The following is a 21,318-nucleotide window of genomic DNA, read 5'->3' on the forward strand; positions in this document are numbered from 1 at the left end:
ATATCATTTGTTGTATGTCTTACTGCAGGGACTGGCTTGTTTTTACCTTGTTTTTAATTGCTCTTGCATAAGCTACTCTAGGAGCTTCTTTGGCTTACAAGTGGGATGGAAATGTTTTAAACACTGAGCAGACTTCTTAACAAGATTTAATCCATTTTCAGAGTTTACTGTTCCAGATTAATTAATTAATATATTTAATTAATAAGCTATTTAATGCTTATGCTGGAAACCAAAGTGTTAGAATGGCTGAAAGCTCAATGACAAAACATAAAATACTGAAATATGTTGTTTAATTTTTCTCCAAACAATGTGAAACTGTTTGGTTCATACAGCCAAATCCTGATGTGAATCGAAGCCTTGCTGCATGCCTTGCTGCTTTGTGCCCTGGTTGTCAATTTAGGATCTGAAACAATGAAACAGATCAGATTATTAAAAAACAACTAAAGCTTTAAATAACATTTTACAACTGCAATCCCCTTACAAGCACCTCCAAAATAACATGAGAACTATGGTTTAAAAGTTACTACACATTCCAATAATGGGAGAATGTTGAGATTAATCATCAAAAATTCACGTGACGTGCAAATATGAAGCAGAAATCATCCAAGTCTGCAGCCTAAGATTTTGAACCACTAGACCCCTAACACCTGCTCCTCCTGTTTCCTTGCTTGGTTGTTTTATATCACTGGTTTTATGAAAATTTTATTTTATATATTGCAAGCCACCATGAGTAATGATTCTGCAGAAGAAAGGCAGCATATATTTTTTTAAAAAACACAATTTATTTCTAGTGTTCAGAAAGACAATTCAAGTCTACAAAGTTACTTAGCTTTTACTCAGCCAAACTCCCTTTTAATCAGAAAACATGATCCAAAGCTGGAAGACTTTGTGGTCTTCCCATTACAAGCCACATGGTGCAGCAGCTGCTACGCTGGCTCCTCTCAGTTGGAGCGGAGAAACCTGGATTCGGCTAGTGCAATGAGTCTCTACAGAAGGGAACCTGCTCCTAAGATTGGAGCATTTCCCCTGCTCTGCAGAGAAAGCAGTTTGCATTCAAGGAGCTGGGGATGCACTTTGAATACAAATGGCTTCCATTGGAAAGAAAGAAAAAATATATGCTCCTTTTAAAATTCCAAGCTAGTCTTACAGTGTAACCCAGTGTGGCCAAGACAAGATTTCAACCAGGGATTTCTGCTGCATAACAACTTCCGTGATATTTTGGATACCAAAAATCTTCTTCCAAATAAAAGATCTCACTCTCCAGCCTATATGGTAAAACTCGGTCCTTTACAGAATACACCATCTGTTCCATGTGAAAAGAACACAAACCTATTTATAGTTTTATTCATCTGCCTGTTGTACTGTTCCCTTCTCAGAGACATAGATGCCATCCAAAAATTTTCTGATATCTTTATTCTTGACTGTGGTGGCCTGCTGAATCAAGGCAGCTGTAACAAAGAAAGGACAATTTAAGCAAGACTGACCTAACAAAGCAATTGCATCTTCCCAATTGAATCAAACAAGCCAATTGAACAAGAACCAGGACAGATACTGCTAACTTCAAATCAAGCTAGGTAGTTTCACTGTCAAGTCAAACTTCTCCTGTCCCATTACCAACACTTGTTCCTATTTGTTGCTGGATAAACAATAGCAACAGACTATGGAAGACAAAACAACTAACCTTGTTTAGCCTTACTAAGCACACTGCAACAAAATCAGCGTCTCTTTTAACTTTAGACATTATTTAAAGTAAGTTTTCCAATGTTTTAGTGGTATACAGATAATGCAAGCTGAACTAAATGGCAGTTGTTGCATCTTTATGGACCACATCAAAGTAAAACCATTATTTCCACAATACAGTAATTAACTGACATACCAGAGTTAGATACCAATTCAATGTCATTTCCTTCAAGTATCAGTTCATCCTTCTGGGCTTGCGATACTGCACAGTTGACCCCTTAAAAAAAAAGCACACATTTCTCCAATCAGATAAATTTATCTTTCTCATACAAGTCCATAATTTTTAAAAACAGAACACATACATTTGCATACTTATATGAATATCTCAGCTATCTAGTCACAATCCCTTACTATTGTAAACTGTAAAAAAAAGGTAAAGGACCCCTGGGCGGTTAGGTCCAATCATAGGTGACTATGGGATTGTGATGCTCATCTTGCTTTCAGGCCAAGGGAGCCGGCGCTTGTCCACAAACAGCTTTCCGGGTCATGTGCCAGCATGACTAAACCGCTTCTGGCACAACAGAACACAGTGATGGAAACCAGAGCATATGGAAACGCCATTTACCTTCCTGCCGCAGCGGTACCTATTTATCTACTTGCACTGGTGTGCTTTCGAACTGCTAGGTTGGCAAGAGCTGGGGCAGAGCAACAGGTACACACCCCGTCACAGGGATTCGAACCGCCGACCTTCTGATCGGCAAGCCCAAGAGGCTGAGTGGTTTAGACCACAGTGTCACCCATGTAAATTGCATCCTGTACACACATAGCACATTACTAAGACCAACAGGCCTGAAGGAAGTGGGCACTCATTGCTGATGGGGTTCTGCCCAATGCAGCCATCACATTTGTAGCTCTGAATGCAACTTATTATTGTGACCGAGACTTTAACATTGAGGACAGATTACAGGTAGGTAGCTGTGTTGGTCTGACGTAGTCAAAAAATAAAAAAAATAAAAAATCCTTCCAGTAGCACCTTAGAGACCAAATAAGTTTGTCATAGGTATGAGCTTTTGTGTGCATGCACACTTCTTCAGATACGAAGACAGAGGCATGGATAACTCTTTGCCAGCATCATCTGAAAAAATGGGTGCAACCTTCTACCCAATACAATCTTGAACCCACAAAGCTGCCCATTGCTCAGAAGGCATTATCTCAGGAAGAATGCTTAAGCTTGCTGTCCCATATGAATACATTCTACCAGTTGATTCAGCATCTACAGTAACTTCTTGTAGCTTTGCTGCACAATTCAAGGTACTTTAATTTGTCACGTGATGTGAGCTTTTCTTTTCCTTCTTATACTTGCTACTTCATGATCTGGCAAGCCTCATTAAGAAAGATTAAATTAATTAAACGGAATGCAAGAGGGACTTTACAAGAACTTTAGAATTTGATGCTTTGTGACGCGGACCTCTGTGGAGGGCTCTAATTAGAACTGGCAAGATATCAGCTTGTTAGAAGATATGAAGGGACTCTGTCCAGAGACATGATCATGTATGTTTTCAGTTTGGGATAAAATGGCAGAAACAAAGGAAAGCTGGAAGCCAGCCCAGATGAACCACTGTCCTAGTGGTTAGTGGAAGTCAATTTAGCGCTGCTCACTAGGAAGCTTTACCATCATTTTGCATTGATGGTAATGCAATACATTGAGAGTAGATAAAGTATAGTAAGACTAGGTGTTTTTAGCATACATTTTATAAAACAAATTAACATTTTCTAGTTCATATTGTGACACCTAAAATAATAATGGATTTTTTTTGTGTGGAATAAGCTTTTATATAGCTTTTATAGCTTATACAAAAGGGGTCCCTGAAGGGGGGCTGCACTGAAAATAATTAACAGGAAGGACAAACACTATAGGATAAAAATCCCTCTTGCATGTTAATATACATACAGATCTGTTAAAAACGACTGAAAGTCTCACACCAGTGGCTGCTAAAATAAGATAAAGGATTAAGATCGGAACTGTTATATTGGGAATAAACAAGAGAGAAGAAACAGGAACAAGGAATAAAAAATTTCTCTGGTCAGCCAGAACATGGGAAGTCACCTAAAATATATACTTTGGAATGTATAATTGGCTTTATTATTTGTATTATGATGTGGCAAGATTTGGTATTGTATCAATTGGAGTATTATTAATGAAAAATTAATAAAAATCATTTATAAAAAACAAGGTACAGTACTTTAATTTGTCCATATTCCATCATAAAACTCCCAAACTTAAAATACCATCTTAACTAGTCTAATGGGATATTAAGTTCCTACATCAGTAGCATGGGAAAATGAGTTTTCTGTGGGTTTCTTCCTGAAGTCACATGACATGCAAGACACAATTATTGTAACACATGCCCATTAACGTGTGCTTCTGTAGCAGGAATGAAACCAGTGCTGGGAGGTTTTCTTGTTACAGAAATTTAATGGGGTCACATTATCACAATTATTTTTACAGATTAGTGCTTATTAATTTTGCATTTTCAAAATACTTTTAACTTGAAAAATGGAGGTAATCCAGAGCGAGGCAGAACTCCGAAAGACAAGTATCTGATTCTGCAAGCTTTTTTTCAGTTATCATATGGTACAAACAACTTGTTTGGAAAAATACAGGTTTTCGGATATTATAGGATTGATTAGAAGCATAGGTGTGACTACCCACTCCCCAATTCTTATATCAAGCTTGGTAACAGATATTGCTACAATAACTAGCTCCTTACCTGGCCTCATGCGCACCCGACGGATGTACTTCTCCCCAAGAAAGTTACGGATTTCCACAAGTGAGCCATTCTCCTGGATAACCACGTTGATGGGGAAGTGAGCGTACACTGACCTCATCTTGTAACGAAAGCCCTGGAATCATACACATTTAAAATCAAACACAGGGGGGGGGAGAAGAGAAACTTAAGTGTTTTTTGTCCACACCAACTCTTAAAGCACTTTCTGCTCCAAATAGTACATTAATAATAATAATAATAATAATAATAATAATAATAATAATAATAATAATAAAAATTTATTATTTATACCCTGTCCATCTGGCTGGGTTTCCCCAGGCACTCTGTAGTGTAGCTGCAAAGATGAAGTCACTTAATAGCAAATTCCCACTGGAAACTTACCAATGTGACACCCTTGATCATATTTTGCACGTGACTGCAAATTGTGCGGACTGTTGCCAGCTCCTTTCTGTTACCCCACCATTTGTCAACACGCAGCTACGGAAATGAAAAAACAAAGAAGTGTATAAAAACAGGCTGCTCATTTCCAAGTATAAAACAAGTTTTCCGTGTAAACATTACAAGAATTAAGTTTCATTAGATTAATGAATTTCCACACCAGCAAATATGACTATTTCCAATTTCTATATATTTATCAAATGATCAAGTAGTACTGCTATCCTCATCTGCCAAGTCAACATTGCTACATGTGTTTCTTGTATCTGCAACACACACACACACACACACACACACAGAGAGAGAGAGAGAGAGAGAGAGAGAGAGAGAGAGAGAGAGAGAGTTTTAAAGGAAGTGCTACCACTTTAGGGAAACTGAGGCCAGGTTGACACAAGACATTAACTTTTTCATATAATTACCTTCATCTTCTTGAGTACAAACTGATGGAACACCCAGCACTTTAACAGCAGCTGCATTTAATATTTAACTGTATTTACTCAGTTCACACATTACAATATCTGTATGAATGTGTTTGACTTCCAAGGTACAACTGTACTGCAAACCTTGGAGCTGCTGCCCTAAGTTCCTCTTGTGCAGGCATCCCCAAACTTCGGCCCTCCAGATGTTTTGGACTACAATTCCCATCACCCCTGACCACTGGTCCTGTTAGCTAGGGATCATGGGAGTTGTAGGCCAAAACATCTGGAGGGCCGCAGTTTGGGGATGCCTGCTCTTGTGAATGAAGATACTGTTTTGGCTATGTCAGGACTCACATTTGGAGTACAGTACAAGTGGACTACTGTCAGTACACTTTGCCTCCCATATAATGGGAGTAATACACAAATATTTTACCATTCTGAAAAGTGAATGGTGCACATTCACTGCCAAGAGACATGTCCTGTTAATTACACCAAAAACTAAAATTCAGTGAACAATAAACCACAGACAAAACACCTTTGACATTTGCTAATACAAGAAAGGCTAGTTCAGGGCTCCAATTTATTCTTAATTAAAACACAACAATTAACAGAGATTGGGAACCTGCTGGCGTGTGTTAGTATTGCTACAATTTATTAATTAATAGCTCTAATAGCACCAAATGTCTTGATCTAGTCCACTGCCTATCATCATCGTTTATTTTAACACGAATCAGCCACATACATTTTTGCACCTGAAACATGAAACAGGGGACAATTTTTTCTTGCAGACTGACTGGCTGTACTGAAGGATGCAACAACATCCTTTGGAAATCTCGCACTTGAAGCATCATATGCAAGAGGTTCATTAATCAGACAAAGCACCCCCCCCCAAACACCCCAAAGCACCTTTTGTCTCAATATACTGCTTGGAAACTTCTGTAAACAACTATATATGAATCTTAAATATGTACATGCATCACTTTTCAAAAGCCTAAGATTACATGTTTTACAATACACAGGTCTGCTCCAAAGCACTGAAAACCAGTAAACAGATACTAAGCCTTTCTGCCTGCCACTTTCCCTGCACAACTCTCCACTCAGCAGAAAGTGTCCCAGATCCATATCTGCTGTATAGCAAAGAAAAGCAGCTTGGAGGTGGTTTGTAAAGAGAGAAAAAATGGAAAGGAAAGGATTAAGTCCCACCTCCCACCTACTGCTTTTCCACAGCCAACTGCAGTGCTTCACAACTGACATATCTACCAGCAAACGTGTACAGTAATTCTAGCCATAGAACCCAGCAACCATTACAGTACAGTACTGACAATACAAAGCTAACATGCAATCTGAAAACATTGCACAGGGCCAACAGCTTCCCTTGTCAGCAGAACATGAGATACACAGTAACACTCACAACATCCACAAATTGCTCACCTTCTTGCGTTTCTTTCCCAAGAGAGATAGTTCCACATTGATATGATTGAAGTCCCTTCGCAGGGTTCCTCTGGGGCCCTTGACAATAACTGTCCGTCCCTTCAAACGAACCTCGACTGGATGGAGATAATAAAACATTAAGTACAACATACGGCAACTGCATGTGATAAGAACATTAAAGACTTGGGGGTATTTGGGGGGGGTATGGTATAACTAAAAATAAAAACATCCAAGTGGATGCACATACCTTTTTCTGGGATGTCGACAGTCTGGTTGCTGAGAATGGTCTTCATTTTAAATCTAACAGGAAAAACAAAATGAAAAACTGCAAGTTTAACATGATACTGATCTCATTTTGCAACAAAGGCACAGTCCCTTGTGTTGTGGCTTTAACATCCATTTACTGTAGATGCTTAAGAAGAATATTACTAAAACTATGTTATGATCAACTGCATTGACTCCGCAAAAGGTTTCTAACTCTGAACCGAGCTTTCCAAACTTTTCATGTTGGTGACACACTTTTTAGACATGCATCATTTCACGACAACGTAATTCAGTTTTACATACTAGCAAACTGGAGGTTAACCCAACCCCTTTCCATCCCCGGGAGGAGTGCAGGGAGTGTTCATGTAACATACCTATAAACTTTGCTTTAACCAGTACTTTCCCCTGCCACCATCACTTCCCACTCCTATTATCAATCTCAAAGGAAATATAAAAAGCATGCTCCTCTTCACATAGTGTTTCTACAAAGGGTGGCTAACCTGTGGCACTCCAGATGTTACTTGCATGTCCGATGGCAAGAGATAATAATGAGAACTGCAGCAACATCTGGACAGCCACCCTGGCTTAAACTTCCCAGGCCTAGCGAGAACTCCCTGGCATGACCAAACAAACAAACATCCACTGTATATTATTGCAGAAGGCAGGAAGCAAAACCGGCAAGCTCTGGGAAACCTGCAGCCTTTCTCGGCCTTGGGTCCCTAGACGTCGTTGAACTACAACTCCCATAATTCCCAGCCAGCACAGCCAGTGGAAAAGCGTGATGGGAGTTGTAATCCAGCATCAAAAACATCTGGGGTCCCAATGTTGAGAAAGCAGCCGTGCAGTTTTGCGCTGAAATGATCTCTGCCACGAAAGCAGCCTTCGAAGGCTAGCTGCGGGAAGCAAAATGCGGCGGATTCCGCAGCTCAGCCGCCTCCTCGTCGAACGAAGCGCGCTCGGTGCCCAAATGAAAGCGACGGCTTCGGCGCGCGCCGTAGAAACGAGACCCCCCCCCTTACCCGGCATCAGTTTACGCAGGCGCACACGAAGCCGGGGCACGCGCGAGATAGAGGGCAAAGCTGTTGAGGGGAAGGGGGCGGCTGCTTCTAGGCCTCCCTCTCAGGAGCCCCCGCCGAACCCAACCTAGGAGCGACACCCGTTTCACTCTCTGAGCCCTGCCCGCGGCCTCCGCGGGGCGCTCGGGACAAGAGGCAGCCGCGGCGCCCCGGATGGAGCTGGATGCCGCCCCCCACCTCGCAAGGAAAAAGAAAGCCGGGCCTCACCTCTCTGTTCGCGGAGAGGAGGAAAGGAAGAGCGTCGTACGTCACCACGGTCTTGAACCCCGTGCGGTGTGACGGCAGCGCGTTCCGTGGGCGGAGCGTCAAATGCGCAGGGAGGCAAGAGCAATCGTCTCCGAGCCGAAACGGCAGGAGGGAAGGGGAAGGTGGGCGAGCGCCGAGTTCATCGAGCCTGAGGAAGGAGTCGGGGCCGAGGCGACATGGCTCTGCTCCACCTAGGCTTCCCCCGGGAGAACCTGAGGAGGCTGACGTCACTCGGGAGGCTGGTGAGTATATGGGGGGGCGGCGGAGGGATAGGCATGTGTGGAGCCCTTTTCCCTGGTACCTTCTCTCAGGGGGAATCACTGCTCCCAATATTATCATTTATTTACAGTACTGTACTTGTTTATGGCATTTATAGGCCCCTTTAACCCCCCCCCCCCGAGCGCAAGGCGATGTGCGTGGTTCTCCTCGCCCAACATCCCTGCGAGGTAGGCTAGGCGAAGGAGAGATTAGTCAAGTTGGAAATATGTGCACAGATAGCAGGGGACAAAGCTGTGTTGTAACTTTTGATTTTTTTATATATATAAAAATTACTTGGAAATGTGATATTTGAAAATAAAAGTGCAAATACTTTTTCCTAGACCTGTGAAAGCAATTGGCACAAACAGTCGAGAGCATCAAGCTCATTGCCAGAGGAACAGAAGGGACTTTTGCAAAATGGACCCGATTTGCAAGACTTTATGTCTGGAGAACTTTCAGACAAAACAAAGTGGGCAGACTATAAAGGTGAATTAAAGCGTCAGAAAGGAGAAAGGTATTTAAAACAACTTAATAACTTCATTAGAATGAGTAGAATGATGTGTTTGCAAAATAGGTTAGCTGTGTGGAAAGTCAGTTAATTTCTCAGACTTACAAACATTAGCCTACCTGCTAAAGCAAAATAAGTACAGTATTGCTTTTGGTTTTTTTAGGCTGCGACTTCCTCCATGGCTGAAAACGGAAATTCCAATTGGAAAAAATTATAACAAATTGAAGAATTCATTGAGAAATTTAAATCTCCACACGGTAATTCAAATGCCTGTATTGTACCAGATGATTTACTGTGTTGTTCAGTGTTGTTTTTGCAATTAAATTTCCCATCATAGGCACACTTACTTAAAAGTAAAATACTTTGCAGTGGACTCGCTTCCATAGGTTTAGAGCCTATCTGTTGCATTTAGAAGACTTTTCTTTTGTTTCCAGTGATGATGCCTCACTCACTTACAATAGGAGCTTACACTGGAGTAGTCATTATGGTATCACATTGTTTTCTTACAGGTAGGTAGTCGTGTTGGTCTGCTGTAGTCAAAACAAAATATAAAAAATTCTTTACAGTGGCACCTTAGAGACCAGCTAAGTTTGTCATTGGTATGAGCTTTCGTGTGCATGCACACTTCTTCAGATAGACCCCCCCCCCCCGAACAGCTTGAGAGCACAGCAGGGTTGTACCAACATGCATGCCAGATGGACCAAAAAAACAACAACAACCCTTATTAGGTACTGCCATGTGAAATAATTTTCATTATAACAGTAGTACTTACCTCATCATTAGCTTTACAATGGTGAGACTTCTTGTAGCCAATGCCCATTATGCCCTTCTTACAGTGTTAATAACTGTTTCGTTGCCCGTAGGTGTGTGAGGAAGCACGTTGCCCAAACATTGGAGAGTGCTGGGGAGGGGGCAAGTATGCTACTGCTACAGCGACTATAATGGTAAGCTGACCACTGACAACTGATGGTCTTATTGCGGACAGCACATCCAAATTGTCTGATCTTTGTCTTGTGTATTATTTAGAGGTATTAGCAGATAATAAAGGGAATGGAGTGAGAGGGACTGCTTGTCTTTGCTTTTGTCGTTCTAGAAAGCAGTTGTGCAACCAGGGCTCTAAGGGTGCCTTGTACATTATCTGGAAAATGATGGTGATGATGATTTTATTTCTATGCCACCCATCTGACTGGGTTGCTCTTGCGGAGTCTCATCTCATGGTATTCCAGCAAGCAGACCACATGGAGAGGTGCATATAGCATGGCTGCACCCCATAATATGTGGTCCCAGGGTGGTGTGGTGCTGCCTTGGGGGAGTAACCACTTTGCCTTTGACATGATCTTCCTATTTAAATCAGTTACTGGAGCTGTGTGCAATTATTTGGCTGCTGCAGCCCTTCTGCTGTGTTAATATAAGAACTGGCTGCAAGGACCATTTCACAGTAAATGTCATTCAGTGTTGCCCATCTAGGTGATTTCCTTTCCTTTCCCTGCCTGCCCTTATTGGTGTCAAACTATTAATATGAAAATTGGGGGAATTTCCTGCTGTTTTCGTCTGTGCTCAGAGAGCAGATAATACTAAGCCATAGCTAAAACAATGAGTTACTCCTCCCCTTTCTCCTCCATGGAGGAAGAAACAAACCAGAGGCTAGCTTGCAGTTACAAGAAAACCTTGATGTACCATTGTGGTTTGTTGGGGGGGGGGCAGAATTATGCATGTAAAGACAAGCCAGGCTTTGGCTTGTTTCTTCCTTGGCACACTTAAGGAGGGGGAAGGGGAGGAGTGAGCTGCATGTACTAGAACAGGGGTCGGCAACGTGTGGCCCATGGGCCGGATGCGGCCCACAAAGACCGTTTTACTGGCCCATGAACCGCCCCTGAACTGAGCCACCCGCTCAACGAGTCCCCCTCGTGCTGCACTAAGCCAGCGCAGAACAGGGACTCGCCAAGCGGTGCCAGAAATCGCGTCTGCGCATGTTCAAATGCCAAAAATCGCTTCTGCGCATGTGCGATTTTCGGCGTCTGGGCATACACAAATGCGATTTCTGGTATCTGCACATGCGCAGACGCGATTTCTGGCATCACGCTGCGCCAGTCCAGCCCACAGACAATCTCTGTGGGAGTGATCCAGCCCATGGCCTGTGAACCTTGCCGACCCCTGTACTAGAATGTTGTTCATTCACATTAACTCAGAGTTTAATCTGAACTGTGGTTTTAAAAAGATGGACCCACCAGGCTGTTGTCTCAGGGCATTGCTTGTACTCGGCCATACTAGGACGCAAGAGGTTATGTGGGTCTCAGACTCCATGTATCATCTGTTGCTCAGAGTAGTTCTGGAGTATATAATAGTTTCTTTCTCATCTGCTGGCTGAGCTGTTGAGATTCTTTTAATATTCATTATAGAATGTTCTTGAATTATTATTATTACTATTTTTTTAAAAAAACCAATTGCTTCCTGTTTCAGCTGATGGGGGACACTTGTACAAGAGGCTGTCTCTTTTGCTCAGTGAAGACAGCAAGAAGTCCCCCTCCATTAGATCCCGAAGAGCCATATAACACAGCGAAAGCAATTGCTGAATGGGGGCTGGATTATGTTGTATTGACCTCTGTGGACAGAGATGGTAAGTACTGTATAACTTTATATTTTTGGCTGCTATTGAAAATACAGTTATGCTGATTCCAACCAAGGAAGAATGGAAACCAAGTTGATGGAGCATGCTAAAATGGCAAAATTAACTGGGAAGCTCAGAAACCAAGAGGACTTCAAAAAAGAATGGGAAACATTTATAATATATTTAGGAGACCATTGTAAGCAGATGAAAACATTAGCAGGATTTTAACCACACTTGTAAAGTAACAAAAAATATGGACAATTTAGATGGATAAGAAATGTGGATTACTAATTGATATGCAGTTGTAAACATTGTCATTAGGACCCATGGAGGGGATGGGGGTGTCCTGAGATTCAGAGTAATCTCTATATGGGTTTTTAATTGCTTTTGTTATATATTTATATCTTCTTAAGGTCAAATAAAAATTATTTACAAAAAAGACCCCTCCCCCAAAAGAAAATACAGTTATGATGTATGCAGAAATCTCATCTAAGGTATTTGTAAGCTGTGCAGATGATATTAGTTAATATTTGCAGGCATTAAATTTACACATATGCATCCACAACACCACTATAGCTACCGGTATGTAAAAGTAGATATTTGTTCTGCCTGTAAAATAACTGCCGTGTTCTATTATTAGATGTTTCAGATGGTGGAGCAGCACACTTTGCAAAGACTGTATCACATTTAAAAGAAAGGTAAGGAGTGAATATTAGAAAAAAAAATAAATGGATTGCTTTTGGGGCAAGGTTAATGCAGCTTTCAACTGACCACATTGCACTTTTGTTTTGTTTTTTTCAACCCCTGTTTCTCAGGAATCCCAAAATTCTCGTGGAATGCTTAACTCCTGATTTCAGAGGTGACCTGAAAGCTGTGGAGACGGTTGCTCTGTCAGGGCTCGATGTCTATGCTCACAATGTGGAAACAGTTCCAGAATTGCAGAGGTGATGAAAGGTGATATATACTGATAGAGTAAAATAAGATTTGTGAGAGCAGACTATTTTAATTTAAGAGATGGCTCCATGAAGATGCTATTAGGAGGGACTGGCAGTCTGCCTGCATTAGTGCTAAGCCATTTTCTGCTTGTTGAAGACGAAGTAGTGAATCTGATTTTGTGTTCTGTTCACAGTGGGGTCCCACAGAATGGTGCTTGCCCAGAAGACTTATTCTGCATCCTTAGTGTCACTGCAGCTGTACTGTGTTGTTTAGACATGTTTAAGAACCTCTTTTTGCTTCGTATAATTACAGTTCTCAGATTTTATCAGAATGAGCCTCTCTATACTCTAGCTATTTACTGGTCATATTAAATGTATGCTTTGCCATCAAATGAAAGCAAACTGCAGTGGTAGTGATTAACCTGGGCGTGCCTCACCCCAAACTGACATTTCATGTTTTACATAGTCCTTCAAGGATTGATCCCTGGAAGTTAGTTTTATGATTGTCAGCACAATGAATGCCTTTTGTAAAAGCCAAATATTTAAGTGGATTGAGAATTGTTCCTAGATTCATGTTTTGCTGTTCATAGGCTTGTCATAAATCAGATCACATGCACTACTCATTCATACCAAGACATCTGTCTGCTTATGCAGGTGAAAAAAATAACTTGCAGTAGTTGCCCCGCTTTGATTAAATGGGGATATCACCCATCATAGAGAGTGTTGTTCTCTCTGTCATTCTTTTGAATATTTTTTGAATATTTTTCTCAGAGCAAGGGTGATGTTGTTCAACCCGATACACATTGAAGCTAATGTTATAAAGAGAAAAGAAACATTGTGTGTACACACACACAAACCTTTGGAAGCAGTTTTAAAAGGCAGATTATGGAACTACTATATGACAATACAGTATCTGACCATCTTTCTGATAAGGCTAGTTTTGTTGTTGTTTTGATGGGTATTGCCAAATTCCTGTTACCCTTTCAATCCAGTAACTCTGAATGAGTTTTCAGTTAAATGTTTGAGAAGGTATTCTTGATCTGTGTATTCTTCCTCATATAATCCAAGTGGGTTCTGCAGAAGGTTTTTCAGAGGTATAACAAAATCCATTCTTGTTGCAGGTAGGTAGCCGTGTTGGTCTGCCGTAGTCGAAACAAAATAAAAAAATTCCTTCCAGTAGCACCTTAGAGACCAACTAAGTTTGTTATTGGTATGAGCTTTCGTGTGAAAAGTATCTGAAGAAGTGTACATGCACACGAAAGCTCATACCAATAACAAACTTAGTTGGTCTCTAAGGTGCTACTGGAAGGATTTTTTTATTTTGTTAAGATCCATTCTTGTTATGCTCATTATTTTTTTACTATTTCTTTTCTTAAAGAAAAGTTCGGGATCCTCGGGCTAACTTCGACCAGTCCCTCAGTGTTTTGAAGCATGCTAAGAAAGTTCAGCCTGATGTCATTTCTAAAACATCCATCATGCTTGGTCTTGGTGAAACAGATGAACAAATATACAACACATTGAAATGTAAGTCAGGATTTTGTGTGGATAGAGGCCATGATTCACAGATTCAAGGAAAAAGAAAGTGTGCCCTCTTTGAATTCTGTAGTTTTACATACGAAGACATAGCAACAATCACCTGTTCCTTAGTAGGTCTTAAAGTTAGGTAAATACTACCTCGGAAGAACAACAACACATGACATATTACACTGTGTCATGATTTAACAGAAATAAAGCCAAAATGGAAGAGTCATGTGTGAAAAACTAAATGCACCTTATGATTCAATAACATGAAGTAATTGTTTTCTGTAGGACTTTATCCACCTCTCACATCTGGAGGAATTTTGGTCCCCTCTTCTTTACAACATTGTTTCAGTTCAGTGAGGTTTTCTGGCTTTGTTTATGCACAGCTCTCTTAAGGTCCCGCACAGTATTTCAATTGGATTGAGGTCTGGATTTTGAATGGGCCATTGCAACAAAGAGGGTGCACTTTCTTTTTCCCATGACTGTAAGCTGTGTAGGGACCATAGCTGAGTTTTGGAGCATGTTATTCCAATAGCCATATGCTAAGCTGTCCATTCACAATTTCTGAGGCTCACTCCTTAAAGCAAACTCAATCCTGTATATTGAGTTCAGATATGGGGCAAGCTGATTGGAGTTTTCATTTGGGGTCTCTTTCTTAACTTTTGATACAGTTTTTTTTTCTTCCTCATTTAGGGAGTTAAACCTGGCAGTTTTAACAAACATACTTTATCTGCCATCTTAAATGTGCTACTTAAAAACAAGCACTAGTGAGGTTTGGGAGAATAAACAATGCTATACTATATTTCTGCCATTCACTAGATATACGTTTAATTTTTATAGTATTACGTGAGGCTGACGTAGACTGTTTGACCTTGGGACAATACATGCAACCCACAAAGCGCCATTTAAAGGTAAAATTGTACTGGAAGTTTATTGTTTGAAAATATATCACATTTCCTGGATTGAAGGCTGAAAGTGACTTGCGATATGCCTTCTGGGATGGGAATCTTAAGGTGAGGCAATTATGCCAGCCTCAATTTCTTTTGGAACACAGATCCATGTACAATTTAGATGTGGATGTTATAGTCTTTGCTTGCTAAAGTTAGGGATATATGCTTTTTGAAATGACTGGATCATGATGAAAATGTATTCTTCTATCCAGGTCGAAGAATACATTACTCCTGAGAAATTTAAACATTGGGAAAACGTAGGAAATGATCTTGGGTTTCATTACACCGCAAGTGGGCCTCTTGTGCGTTCCTCCTACAAAGCAGGTGAGATGCATAGTTTGCTAGATTAGCTGGACTATATAAGTTTATATATAGCCCTGAGTGCTCACTGGAAGGACAGATCGAGAGAAGACTCCCTGGAAAAGACCCTGATGTTGGGAAAGATTGAGGGCACAAGGAGAAGGGGACGACAGAGGATGAGATGGTTGGACAGTGTTCTCGAAGCTACCAACATGAGTCTGACCAAACTGCGGGAGGCGGTGCAAGACAGGAGTGCTTGGCGTGCTCTGGTCCATGGGGTCACGAAGAGTCGGACACGACTAAACAACAACAAACAACATAAGTTTATGCAAACTTCAGTTTAAACTTGCCCCCTCCCCTTATTGGCAAGTGCAATAGACCTTTAGTTTTATATGTACAGGCATTGGGTTTTATTCAGTGTAACACAAAGCAAAATGTTCCATGAGTGCAGCACAAGGATTTTTCCTTGGACAACAGAACATTCCCTCTCTCTATGTCTCCCTCCCCTCGTCCCTTAAACCTTTTCTGGAGTTCTCCCAACCCTCCGGAACAGATTTGGGCATGGCATAGAATTGTATGTGGAGCACTGGGGTGGAATCTACTTGCACTAACACTAATCCTAAACGTCAGTGCAACTGAATCATGCCACTTTTGAAGACTAGCTGGACAGGCATGATTTATAGAAAATGTTATTTGTTCCATAATAGTCAGATAATCTGCCTAGGCATTTTGTCTCATGTGTTGAGAGTTGCCTGGGGTGCAGTCCATCACGTTACTCATTTTGTACCATGTTCTTTCATGCCAGTGGAGAAATGGCAATAGGATAGAGCAGGCATGTCCAAAGTCCATTTTGAGGGTTTAATCTGGCCCCTGTGGCAGTTTATTTCCTGGGGTAAAATCCAAAAAAAACCCTCAACTTCAATCCTAAAAAAAGGTTAACAATTTTGGTTGGCCCTTTGGTCAGCCCTCACAGCCTTTCACTTCATCAAATCTGGCCATCTTTGAAAAAAGTGTGGACACCACTGGGATAGAGACAAGATACAATAGATTTAAAACCTTTTAAGAACCGAGATGATTTATGCTGGGGGAAATAGTTTACTTGTTTAACACAGAGTTAATTCCTGCAGCGCTAAAAGAGTAATAGGCAGCAAGGATTCTTTTCAGCTGCCTCCTGTAGATGCTACTGTTCATTTCTTTCTTACAATACAGGCTAAAGAATAGTGTCACAAGATGCTTGCTACTCTGCTAAAATAGATGCATGTTTTCTTTTTGCCTGTGCAGGTGAATTTTTCTTGAAGAATTTGGTAGAGAAGAGGAAGAAGAAAGACATCTGAAATGTGAGGGAGAACTCTGCAACTCTAATGGATTCCAGATGGCAGCATCACAAATAAAGGGAAGAACATTCAAGATGCTTTTGTTTATTGTCGTTGCCCCTGCAAGCATTTAAACTTAGCCATGAATTATTCAGGTTGTTTCTGAACTCTGCTACCTTCTACTGTAGTTTAAAAAATGTTAATATGTATTATATGGCTTACAGTGCAATCCAATACAGTCAAAATTAAGTTCCAAGGGATTTGTTGGGCTTATTTCTAAGTAAGTGGTATAGAACTACCTTACAAAACCTCTGCTTTCTAACATATGAAGGAATAACTGCACCATGAGATATACCCATTGGGAAAATTAAGAGTTAGATGCATATTTTAAATACCTTGCAGGTAATACCAGTAATAAACAGCTGAACACAGTGTGCAGCATTTCTTCAAACTTCGTATGCACCCATATTTACACTCTATCATTTCAATTTTTTTAAAAAATCCTACAAGCCAATGTGCAAACATTACGAGGCACAGTCCAAATTGTCAGTATCAATTTTTGAGAGAGCACATCCTTTACCATCAAACAGATATGGTTAAATCTGGCTGGATTTTACCATGCATCGATAGCATCCCTTAGTGTTTCACTATTTAAACATTGTTTTGTGAAAAGTTTGATCTCATCAGCAGGTATGCTAGCAACCATAGGGATAGCATTATCACCAATAGGTTGCAATTCCAAGATGTGGATATGAACCATACACAACATTTATGGAAGCTTTATTTACACAGCAGCACTTGCTCTTGAAGAGGCAATGCATTATGAAACTTTCCCCAAACAGCTCCTGCTCAAAGAGCAAACTCATTTTAAATGGAACTATTCAAATGCTGCATGTCACCATCACTCTGCGCACACACAAATTGTATGAGATGCTGAGTGCAAAGGATGTACAAAAGAAAAAAACTCAGAAAATTTGGCTTGGTTTCTCTTAATTAGTCGAGACTGACATAAGGTATATTTAAACAATTTCAAGAAAAGGGAATGGATCTTTATGGAAATTGAAATTATCCCCTATGAAGGAGGAAAAATTGATCTTAGGATTTTGTCCAAACATAAACTGTTAGAAATTAAGCGCTGCACATCTGGGGCTAAAACCCAAGAATTGCTATTGATCTAAGGAGGTGTTTTATCAATTCCAAGGGGAGGGGGGCTCTTTTCTAACTACATCAAGTTTTTTTTTTTTAAAAAATGCTGAATATTTCTATACGTCACACTTAAGTCTTCCATTTTGCAGTACAAATCACTTAAATTTCTGTGTATTAACTATTTAGGGTTGGAAGGATAGAATTTTTTTGATGAAACAACTTTACCGTAATAAGGTGTGGTCTCTGTGGTGAAAGTGTTCGTTGTGGGGTAGGGCTGCAGAAACCCTTCAACAGATTCACAACAGCATGGTGTCATTTGAAAGTTACGCCGCATTGGTAATATTTAGCATCCTCATATATCCTTTTTAGGGCTGGGAGGAATACCATGGTTTTCGTTACATATCTCACGCTGGGAATGCCCCCCGCCCCAAAGGTATTTAATAGAACCAACTTAATACTGGAAAAAGCCAAGCATCACAATAGACTGTTACCAATGAGTAGACAAAGATTTATTTTTGTAATCACAGTGAGGTAGTAAGCAGATTATAATATATGACATAAGGTTCTGTTCTGCTGGAACTATGTGAACTTTTTGTTCTGGCAATATTCTCGAGCATTAAGTTAAGTGTTGAAACAGCAGTGGGAAACCACTGTGTTTCATGGCAGTCATGAATGATATGCAGTTGCTTTTATCAGGGTGATGTCCCTTCCAGAAACTGGACTTGAAGCAAAAAAATATGTTAATGAAAATGGTTTGGGAGACTGTTTTGCCAGAAAGGCAGTTCTAGGGAGCAGTGCTTGCAGTTGATCAAAGGAAAGAGGAAGGATTGTGAGCCTTTGCTATGCTTCCACTCCCAAAGTATAAGAATGTAGGAAGCCCAAAAAACAATTGAAAACAGGTGACCGTTGTATGACTTTTAGCAAGTCGAATAGAATTGGCGGTGCAGATTAAAGAGCCACTAACAATGCGCTGATTGGAATTCCGCTTCCTAGCTCAATGCCCTGGTAATGGGGAAAGGAGGAATCCGCCTGTTTTTACCAACATGCAGAGTTTTCACTTCGAGAACCCTTACTCTAGTAAAATCAAATCTATGATCTAGAGAGAACTGGACATAGTGTGATCTTCTAGTAAAGACAGCATTTGCTGTAATAGGGATTTGACTTCAGAGCCACTGCAGAAACTTGGAAAAACCACTTAACCTTTATTTCTGGATAAAATCAAAAGTTGTTGAAACCAAATAGAAGCAGCTTTTGGCTACAATAGGAAGTGAAAAGTTCCTTATTCTGTAACTTTCAGCGGAGGCTGTAAAAGCTACTAGCCCATGCTTGTGTACCTAAGAGAATAAAGTACAGACTCCATGTTATAAAAAGCTTATCTGCCTGCTTGTCTTGGGAGGATTTTAAACGACTTCTGAGGATCAGGTCTGTGGCTAGTTACAGTCCTGCTGTAATGAACACTAAATCAACCGCACAGATCAGCAAAATGGTAAAACAGTTAGCAAAATACAGAGCACATATCCAGACCATTCCTCTTTAATAGGGCTCTCAGGTATGATTCATGTACTGCTTAGTACCATATTTCCAGCCAGTTCTACACTTCTATAGAGGCATGTTATTTTATAGACAAGAACCTGCTGCTGAAAGGATAGGATAGGATAGGAATGAGGCACCTTGTCCCAGGCAGCAAGTCTCAGGATAACAAATAATCAATCATTGATTTTATTATAATATTACCACAAGGAATGTATTGACCTCAGGCTGCCTTCTGATCCTGAAAACCCATCTCTGCAGCCATCCCGACACCAAAATATGAAGATGTGGTGTTTCATGTGAGCAACAGACCTTCCATTGAGCCCCGTGATTCACATATTATGGTAAAAAGAGGAGCTATCCTTGAGCAAGCTGCCCACACCTGCCTAGAGTCAAATTAAAATGAACAATGTTGCATGGCATAGTACAGATTAGCGTATCAAACAAGATGGGAAAATCCCTTGTTTCTTTTGGATTGCAACATACATCATAAAAATTTAAAGTGCAGTTTGTAAACCTCACAGAGTAGGAAGTCTTGGAAGGTTGAAGCTGAGTTTTTATATATATAAAAATTACTAAAATCATCTATGACTGTACAGTTTTTCACTTCAATGACAAAAGTTCCAGTATTATAAAAATAGAGATTATAAAACAGATTCTGGATTGAAATGTCCCAGCTACAATGCAATTGAAAAAAATGTCTTCATTATGGGAATATATTCAGCATGATTCAGTCAGAGTTAAGTACTTTTTTGTCCTGTTGATCTCAAAAGGAAATATTTGAGGACATGATTACCTGTCCCATTGATATCAAAAGGACAAGCACTTAACTTTGGCTCCATTGTGTCCCATTTCCCCCTGTTTTTTGTTTTGTTTTGTTTTTAATTCATGCTGGTTTACAGCTCACATGGGAAGAGCCCTTCTGTGACAATTGAAACCTATATCCTTTGCTTCTTGAGAGGAGGATCCTGCAAGCTAAACTTTGGTATGTCACATGAAGAAGCAAACGGAATCCTTTTTGCCGACACCTTCTTCCCAATTGTCTCAATCTGAAGGGAACAAAACACAGGCAGGTTAAGTCAGACAAAGGATACAATCGCTGGTGTTCCCAAAATGATGTTAGGACTCAAAATGTGATTTCACAAGTGCCTTCTGAAGTCACAAACTCGCCCCCCCCCAAAAAAAATCTCTAATGTGTTAAGACTGAGAACATGCCTAGGTTTGTGTGTTTCCATCAGGTTCTGATCAGTGCATATAGAAAGCAGCACTCAAGTCAGGAGATCCCTTGTTTTAAAAATGTAGGAATTCCCTTATCCTGAATGTTGCAATATCTAAAGTTCAGGGACATCTTTCCTTCAGATAGCTGAACCAGAATATTCCACAACTATTACCTTCTGTGCCAGATAAATGTTGCAAAGACAAGGAGGATGTATGCACGCCTTAGGCTGGTTCTCAATCTCACTTGGTGTATTAAGATCCTTACAATGGTATAATGAAGGAACTAAAGACAATTTACTTCTGTCCCCCACCCAAAATCAGGACCATGCACATCAGATCGACCTAGTAATGCAGACAATGGTTCACCCCAAATCAAGCAGGCACACTTGAGACAGGAAAATGAGCTCCAGATTGTGCTTTTATATTGTAAAGCACATGTGATCCTTGGATGAAGGGCGGTATAGAAATTTAACAACTAAGATAATAAAAGATAAATAACCTGGGTTACTAGCCAATTTTATCTGAATGGGCTGGTCAGCCACATCATTGGTGTGAGTACAAAGCTTTCTGCTGAATCATCCTTCGTTTTTTCCCCAGTTGCTTGCCAAGCTGGTGTCTCCCCCCCCCCCCCGGCTTTACAGTAACTCAGAATATTGGCAGCTTTTAGGACAAAAGCATGCATGGTAAGGTA

The 21,318-nt window shown here is 40.5% G+C and overlaps 3 protein-coding genes across 8 annotated transcripts in view; 1 reads left to right on the top strand and 2 right to left on the bottom strand.

Annotated features, from left to right (window-relative positions):
* Positions 1–273: 273 nt before the first annotated feature.
* On the bottom strand, positions 274–8,371 carry RPL9 (ribosomal protein L9). 2 transcript variants are annotated; one of them, XM_035111914.3, is made up of 8 exons: positions 8,302–8,371; positions 7,002–7,054; positions 6,755–6,870; positions 4,851–4,946; positions 4,452–4,584; positions 1,877–1,957; positions 1,330–1,448; positions 274–403 (listed from the first exon to the last, which is right to left on the bottom strand). In XM_035111914.3, exons 2-7 carry the CDS (start codon positions 7,045–7,047, stop codon positions 1,342–1,344), a joined length of 579 nt encoding a protein of 192 aa, XP_034967805.1. In that variant the 5' UTR covers positions 7,048–7,054; positions 8,302–8,371; the 3' UTR covers positions 274–403; positions 1,330–1,341. The 2 variants fall into 2 exon arrangements, with proteins under 2 accessions (XP_034967805.1, XP_034967806.1); XM_035111915.3 differs by having other exon boundaries at positions 8,038–8,316.
* A 104-nt stretch (positions 8,372–8,475) lies between these two features.
* LIAS (lipoic acid synthetase) lies at positions 8,476–17,165 on the top strand. Its single transcript, XM_035111913.3, has 11 exons — positions 8,476–8,582; positions 8,940–9,112; positions 9,270–9,363; positions 9,970–10,050; positions 11,567–11,723; positions 12,355–12,412; positions 12,530–12,658; positions 14,028–14,173; positions 15,011–15,081; positions 15,333–15,444; positions 16,702–17,165. Exons 1-11 carry the CDS (start codon positions 8,517–8,519, stop codon positions 16,752–16,754), a joined length of 1,140 nt encoding a protein of 379 aa, XP_034967804.3. The 5' UTR covers positions 8,476–8,516; the 3' UTR covers positions 16,755–17,165.
* A 1,201-nt stretch (positions 17,166–18,366) lies between these two features.
* UGDH (UDP-glucose 6-dehydrogenase) overlaps positions 18,367–21,318 on the bottom strand; it is a 31,612-nt gene continuing 28,660 nt past the window's right edge. For all 5 annotated transcript variants that reach the window (XM_088660869.1, XM_060278914.2, XM_060278911.2 and 2 more), the window contains one exon: positions 18,367–20,458. In XM_088660869.1, coding sequence (XP_088516995.1) covers positions 20,348–20,458 — 111 coding nt within the window. In that variant the 3' untranslated portion in view covers positions 18,367–20,347. The remainder of the gene's footprint in view (positions 20,459–21,318) is intronic.

This window comes from Zootoca vivipara, chromosome Z1 (assembly GCF_965207765.1).
Source record: "Zootoca vivipara chromosome Z1, rZooViv2.hap1.1, whole genome shotgun sequence".
Lineage (NCBI taxonomy): Eukaryota > Metazoa > Chordata > Lepidosauria > Squamata > Lacertidae > Zootoca > Zootoca vivipara.

Excerpts from the sequence above, each read along its gene's own strand:
- RPL9 (XM_035111914.3), bottom strand. The coding sequence starts at position 7,047 with ATGAAGACCATTCTCAGCAACCAGACTGTCGACATCCCAGAAAAAG. Across the intron at positions 4,947-6,754 it reads TGGGAAAGAAACGCAAGAAG|CTGCGTGTTGACAAATGGTG; the intron begins GTGAGCAATTTG and ends TCATTTCCGTAG. Across the intron at positions 1,449-1,876 it reads TGAATTGGTATCTAACTCTG|CTGCCTTGATTCAGCAGGCC; the intron begins GTATGTCAGTTA and ends TCTTTGTTACAG.
- LIAS (XM_035111913.3), top strand. The coding sequence starts at position 8,517 with ATGGCTCTGCTCCACCTAGGCTTCCCCCGGGAGAACCTGAGGAGGCTG. Across the intron at positions 9,113-9,269 it reads AAGCGTCAGAAAGGAGAAAG|GCTGCGACTTCCTCCATGGC; the intron begins GTATTTAAAACA and ends TGGTTTTTTTAG. Across the intron at positions 15,445-16,701 it reads GCGTTCCTCCTACAAAGCAG|GTGAATTTTTCTTGAAGAAT; the intron begins GTGAGATGCATA and ends TTGCCTGTGCAG.